At 56.8% G+C, this 6,467-nt stretch overlaps 1 protein-coding gene across 1 annotated transcript in view; it reads left to right on the forward strand.

Annotated features, from left to right (window-relative positions):
* KRT19 (keratin 19) overlaps window positions 1–3,311 on the forward strand; it is a 4,173-nt gene extending 862 nt beyond the window's left edge. Inside the window, exons 2-6 of the mRNA XM_006094937.3 lie at window positions 1,637–1,719; window positions 1,950–2,106; window positions 2,398–2,559; window positions 2,692–2,817; window positions 2,926–3,311. Coding sequence (XP_006094999.1) covers window positions 1,637–1,719; window positions 1,950–2,106; window positions 2,398–2,559; window positions 2,692–2,817; window positions 2,926–3,180 — 783 coding nt within the window. The 3' untranslated portion in view covers window positions 3,181–3,311. The remainder of the gene's footprint in view (window positions 1–1,636; window positions 1,720–1,949; window positions 2,107–2,397; window positions 2,560–2,691; window positions 2,818–2,925) is intronic.
* The last annotated feature ends 3,156 nt before the right edge of the window (window positions 3,312–6,467 follow it).

Below are 6,467 nucleotides of genomic sequence, written 5' to 3' on the forward strand. Positions count from 1 at the left end.
GGTCTGGAGGAATTTGGGGACATAGGACACCGCTGTGGGCAGCCCTGACGTCCAGACCTGAAGCCCCCTTCGCCCTCGCAGCAGGAAAATGGAGTTTGGCCTGGGAGGGATCTGGTCCACCCCGGACCAGCCCTGCCTCGAGCTGCTCCCTGTCGTCCCCCCCCCGCCCCCCCCGCCACCTCCCCCTCTCCCCATGGGGCCTCTGCTTTCCTTGTCTCTGGAGGACCAAGGCCAGGTCTGGTTTCCATCACGTTCAGGCCCCTCCCTCCAGGCCTAGGGAACCACCTGGAACTTGAGAGAAGATCTAGGAGAAATGGGAGAGGCCAGGGGTGGGGACAGATGCAGAAGCCTTGGGGTTCTTTGCTGTGGAGACCTCTGTCCAGGACCGGGTGAGCACCAGTTCTCTGTCCTGGGCTCTTACAAGGGCCCTCGGAGCCTGCAGGGTGGGGCTTGGGCTCCGCCCACAGGGAAGAGCTTGGAGCTCTGTCCTGAACACATGTAGGAGAAGCCAGTGGGGGGCCCCGTTCTGGTCTCCCCACAGCACTGCCCAGTGTCCACCGTGGGCATGGCGCTGGGTGCTGGGACATAGATCAGGCCACAGACACGGAGGGAGGCCTAGAGATACACAGCGCACTTTTTAAGATGTGACCTATGATAGGAAATACATTTTTGTTGTTTGTTCATTTTTACCAGAGGATATTTTTCTATTTATGTTTTTCTATTGATTTTTTTTTGAGAGAGTGGAAGGGAGGGAGATAGACACAGAGAGAGAAAAACATTGATGTGAGAGAGACACATGGATTGGTGATCAAGCCTGCAGCCCAGGTACATGCCCTTGACTGGAATCAAGCCCCGGACCTGAATCGAACCTGGGCCCGATGCTCTATCCACTGAGCCAAACCAGCTGGGCTAGGAAATACGTTTTAAGATGAGTCCTCACGTTCTCTCATACACATGCACAATGGAGAGAAAAGTTTCCGGAAGCCATCCTTACCCTACTGTGAGTGATCACTTCTGCCATGTTCATCCTGTTCTGTTCCATTTAAAAACGATGCAAATCACCGCACAGCACAATGACTAACGCGTCATGACCTGGATGCACGTAGCTTAATGGTGTGACCATGCCCCTCAGGTCACGGGACCTGAGATTGGGGGTGACAAGAAATCCTGAACTTCACTTCCCACCCCCACAAAATAGGTACCCACTGACCTGACATGAAAGAGGTGTAAGGTGCCCGGCTCCTAATAGATGCCCAACAGACTTCCCTTCCTTGGGGCAGAATGCTGTGAGTGGGGGATACAGACAGGGGTAACCCCCTACCTCCCCACTTCCCTGCATCTGGTTTGCATATCATAGAGGCTGTCTTCCTTGACACCATGTGGAGTTTCCCTGGGCACAGGTCTCAGAGACACTCTCCCCAGGCTCTCCTGCCTGCCCTCCCCTGCTCATCACCCCCCCCCCCCCGGCTCCGCCTCCTGGGCAGGACTGATGCCAAGGTCTCCCAGAGAGCAGGCCCGTGGGCAGATGAGGGGCTTGTCTCCAGGCGGCAGGGGCACACTCAGGTGCTCCCCTTTCTCTGAAAAGAAAGTGGTGGGCAGGGCCAGTGTGCTAAACTGCCAAGCTTCTGCCTTCCAGAATCTTGGTGCCACCATAGAGAACTCCAAGGTTGTCCTGCAGATCGACAATGCCCGTCTGGCTGCGGATGACTTCCGAACCAAGTGAGCATCCCTGCCCTGCTGGGCTGCAGAAGCCGGGGTGGGGGGGTGGGTAAGAAGGTGGGGGTGGGGTGGGGGTGGGGGGCAATCCCAGGCCCTTTTGGGGCTTAGTGCAGTGGGGGCACTGGTTGAAGAACACCCCTCATGGACCCCGGACCCTAAGGAGGTGAGGAAGTGAGTCTTCAGAGGCACAGAGGAAAGGCTGGCCTGACTGCAAGTACTTCCTCTGAAAGGTACGAGACGGAGCTGAACCTGCGCATGAGCGTGGAGGCGGACATCAACGGCCTGCGCCGGGTGCTGGACGAGCTGACCCTGGCCAGAGCCGACCTGGAGATGCAGATCGAAGGCCTGAAGGAGGAGCTGGCCTACCTGAAGAAGAACCACGAGGAGGTGGGTTCCCAGCGGGGCCACCCCGGCTTCCCAGGGCTCCTCAGGACACCTGTTTCCTGTATGTTCTGACCACGGCCACACTGGCCGCACTCTCAGCATGGCCCTGGGTGTGGAGCATGGCTTCCAGGGTGCCAGCAGGGGATGGTGGCAACCCAGTCTCTCCCCCAGGGCCAGCTCCTAGGTCTGCACCCGAAAACCAGCCCCCTTCGGCCTGCGGGGTTGGGGAAGGACCTGGCCCGGGCCCAGCAGGCTCTGGGCCCTGACATGCCCACCTCTGCTCTGTCTTCCCAGGAGATCAGTGCTCTGAGGGGCCAGGTGGGTGGCCAGGTCAGCGTGGAGGTGGATTCCGCTCCTGGCATTGACCTAGCCAAGATCCTGACCGACATGAGAAGCCAATATGAAGTCATGGCCGAGAAGAACCGGAAGGATGCTGAAGCCTGGTTCACCAGCAAGGTATGAAGGGGGAAGCAGGTGCCCTTGGTGGGAGGGTGGCGGGGGGCGGGGGTGGCAAGGAGAGAGGGCTTGATGCTCAGAGGCGAAGGTCTGCCTCCGGGCTGATTCCCTTCGCCACCTCTCTGATTGCAGACTGAGGAGCTGAACCGGGAGGTCGCTGGCCACACGGAGCAACTGCAGGTTAGCAAGACAGAGGTCACCGACCTGCGCCGGACCCTCCAGGGGCTGGAGATCGAGCTGCAGTCTCAGCTCAGCATGGTAGGTGCCCTCTTCTCTGTGGGATGCACACTCGTGCCCTTGCGGACTTGGGCAGCCTGGACAGGGGCACAGGCTCCCCTGAGTCACCTTGTCTCTCCCTGCCCTCAGAAAGCCGCCCTGGAAGGCACGCTGGTGGAAACAGAGGCGCGCTACGGGGTCCAGCTGGCCCAGATCCAGGGGCTGATCAGCAGTATCGAAGCCCAGCTGAGTGACGTGCGCGCTGACACCGAGCGGCAGAACCTGGAGTACAGGCAGCTCATGGACCTCAAGACGCGGCTGGAGCAGGAGATCGCCACCTACCGCAGCCTGCTCGAGGGCCAGGATGCCTACTACAACAACCTGCTCACCACCAAGACTGCCTGAGCCCAGCAGCTCCTGGGGCTTCCTGCTTCCAGCTGAGGGATGGATGCGCCTGGGTGGGGGGAGGGGAGGGGAGGGACCCTTACCCCTGGCTCTTCCTTTGACCTGTCAATAAAATGTTATGGCTCAAGGGAGGAAGGGCATCGGGTTTGTTTCTTCAGCCCATGGAAACGGGCCAGGCCTGGGGCCTTGTTAGGTTTTATTTGGACCAGAGTCCACCCTGTCCCAGGAAAGGGAAGGGAGGGTGCTCACAAACTCTGACTGTTCGGGTCATTCTTGTTGGCAGAAGTCTTCATTAACCTGTTTCTTAAAACAAGCTTATGAAATAAGCATTGCTCCCATTTCACAGAAGGGTAAGCTAAGGCTCGGAGAGGTGAGACGCTTTGTCGTATATGTAACTGCTCCAATACATGGCAGAAGTGGGATTATTTTTTTGCTTCCAGGTTAGTTTGCTTTCAACTATATTCCTCCAAGGGTTGGTGTTTGTGTGTATGAAATGAATGGTTACTGAACACCTCCTAAGGGCCATTTAATCAAAACAACCCTAAAAGGTAGTAAGTATGAGTTGCATCTACAGAGCAGGAAACAGGCTCAGAGGTTAAGTACCTTGTCCAAGGCCGCACAGCAATTTTACGGGGCGGAGTGAAGACTAGAATCTAGGTGGCCTGATTCCTAACTCAGTGCTAAGCCGGCACCAGGTCTCCTAGGATCCACACCCCTTGTGCCAGGTCCTCAGGACATTTCGGTCTGGCTCCAGGTGAAGCCCAGGACAGGGATCCCCTGGGGCAGTTCCTGCTGACACACTTTTCCACCTGACGGAGGAGACACTGGGGCTTTGGGGTGAGAGCCCGAGTAATGGGGGCAGGCATCCACTCAGCAAGGCTGGGGAGTGCCTGCTGGCGTGCGTCTGTGTGCAGGCGCTAACACATTCAGCCGTTCCTGGGCAGCCCCACATAAGCCCCTTTCGCCCACCAGCCCATACCTGGGCCCGGAGCCTGGAATGGGACCCACATGGGACCCAGACCTCCTACACAGACCCCCCAACCGGGCTGGCCTGGAGCCGGGCCAGCCGGAACGCAAGTCCCAACTTCCTGGTACAACTCTGCCCTTGGGTGGGTATGGTCCTGCCCCTGTGGTTTATAGCTCGGTTGCCAAGAACGGAGGCCAATTAAAGGTAAATAAGTCCCACTTGGCCTTGGTCGAGAGGTTCAGGCTGAGGGCATCTGTTCAGGTTCCATGGCTCTGACAGCTGGCTACCCTGTGAGGGAGAGGGGCGAGGGAGGAACATTCTCCTCCATATCATCCCCCCTCCTTCCCCCAAAGTCTGTAGGGAAATGGAATGCTTGTTGCTGGGACCCCAGCACTGTGCTAGGGAGACCCGTGACCCTGTCATTCCCATGCCAATCCTGAAGGGGGCGCTCTTCCTGCCATTGTCCTGTGGGCCTTGGAGGTTTATTAGTTTGCTGCAAACCACATGGCTGGTGACTCCAGAGCCCAGCTCTTCCCTGCTGAGCCCTGGGCCAGGAGCCCTTTCTGCAGCTTCCCTAGCTGTGCTGCTCTGGCTTGCAGCACCCACAGCCCCCCTCTCCCACTTCACTTCTCAGGAGGTTTTGTAACTACAGACCTGAGACCTGGCTGCACCCTCAGGCTGGGACTTCCCAGAGATACTTGTCCCCAGTTCATGAAAGCCTCTGTTGTCACAGCTGAAACCCTCCCCCATGCCCCAGAGGCCCCTGGAATGTGGCTGGGGGCGGGGTCTGGGTCCACACAGGTGGGGTAGGTGACTGGGTCACAGGTCTGGGTGCTGGGAATGAAGCAGTCCTTTGTGCATGTGAGTGGTGGAGAGAGGGCAAGGGCGGGGACACTTAGGCCTCGGTCTGAGAGCTGAAACTAGGGGCTGACATAAGTGGCTGCCAATGGGAAATGGGAGAGAGGGAGAGAGAGAAAGGGGGAGGGGGTTTGGGGGGCACGGTCTTTACTTCCCTGCGGGTCACCTGGCAACTGCAGTTTGCAAAGCACTTCCTGTCAAGCATATTGCTCCATCCCTGTGAGTCAGACTGGGCAGGAGTTCTCTCTACTTTCCGGATTGGTAGACTGAGGCTCAGACAGAGGAGGCGGGACTACCCAAAGCCACACACCTAATAAATGAGAAAGGAAGAATTCCAAGGGGGTCCCTAGGCCCCAGGTCATGTGCTCTGTCCCTAGCATCTCCCTTGGGGGTGGGTGGGGGTGGGTAGTGGCCACCAAATGCTGACTGTGGCCCTGTAGCTGGTGTCCGTGTCAAGGCCTAGCTTTTATTATTATTATTATTATTATTATTATGGTAAAACAGGTAACATACATCTTACCATCTTAACCGTTTTTAACTGTACAGTTCAGTGGTATTAAATACATTCAAATTGTTGAGTCACCATAACCACCATCCATCCTCATAACTCTTCCCTCCTAACTCTTGTAAAACGGAAACTCTGTACCTATTAAACAATAACTCCCCATTCCCTCCTCCTCCCCACCCTGGCAACCACAATTCCACTTTCTGCCTTCATGATTTTCTAAGTACCTCATAAAATGGGAAAATGGCCCAATTTTGAATCAGAGGTTTTCTTAAAAAAATATATATATATATGTATTTTATTGATTTCAGAGAGCAAGGAAGAGGGAGAGATAGAAACATCAATGATGAGAATCATTGATCAGCTGCCTTCTGCACGCCCCACACTGGGGATCGAGCCCGAAACCCGGGCATGCGTCCTAACTGGGAATCAAACAGTGACCTCCTGGTTCATAGGTCAGGTCGATGTGCAACCACTGAGCCACACTGGCCAGACATCAGAGAGGTTTAATCGCACCCAGAGGAGGAGTCCAGCCGAGCCCCTGGGCTGCACCACCCCATCCCAAGGAGGAAAGGCCAGCTCTAGGGACAGCCTGTCTGCGGTGGACAAAGCTCGGAAACTGGCACAGCCTCCTGGGCAGGCTACACCCTGGACTGCGCCAAACAGCCCGATCCCCGCCCTGGCCAGCCATCCCCACCTGGTGCTAATTTGCAGGCCCCAAGGCCCCTCCCGGACCTTGAGCTCACAGGAGCTATTGGGACTGAACCAGGGATTGGCATGGGCCTGAGAGTGGAGGGAAGGCTGCCCTGGGGGGCTGCTGAAGGGGAGTGGGGTGCAGAAGAGGGGCTGGCTACGGTCCAGCCCTCCCTTGCCCCGGGGTGATGGTGCATAATTGTTCTCTATAATTGTTCCCGTGTTAATTGCTGGGGCCGTAATGTCTGCAGAGGCTTTAATGAG

Source organism: Myotis lucifugus, unplaced genomic scaffold (assembly GCF_000147115.1).
Source record: "Myotis lucifugus unplaced genomic scaffold, Myoluc2.0 scaffold_146, whole genome shotgun sequence".
NCBI classification, from domain to species: domain Eukaryota; kingdom Metazoa; phylum Chordata; class Mammalia; order Chiroptera; family Vespertilionidae; genus Myotis; species Myotis lucifugus.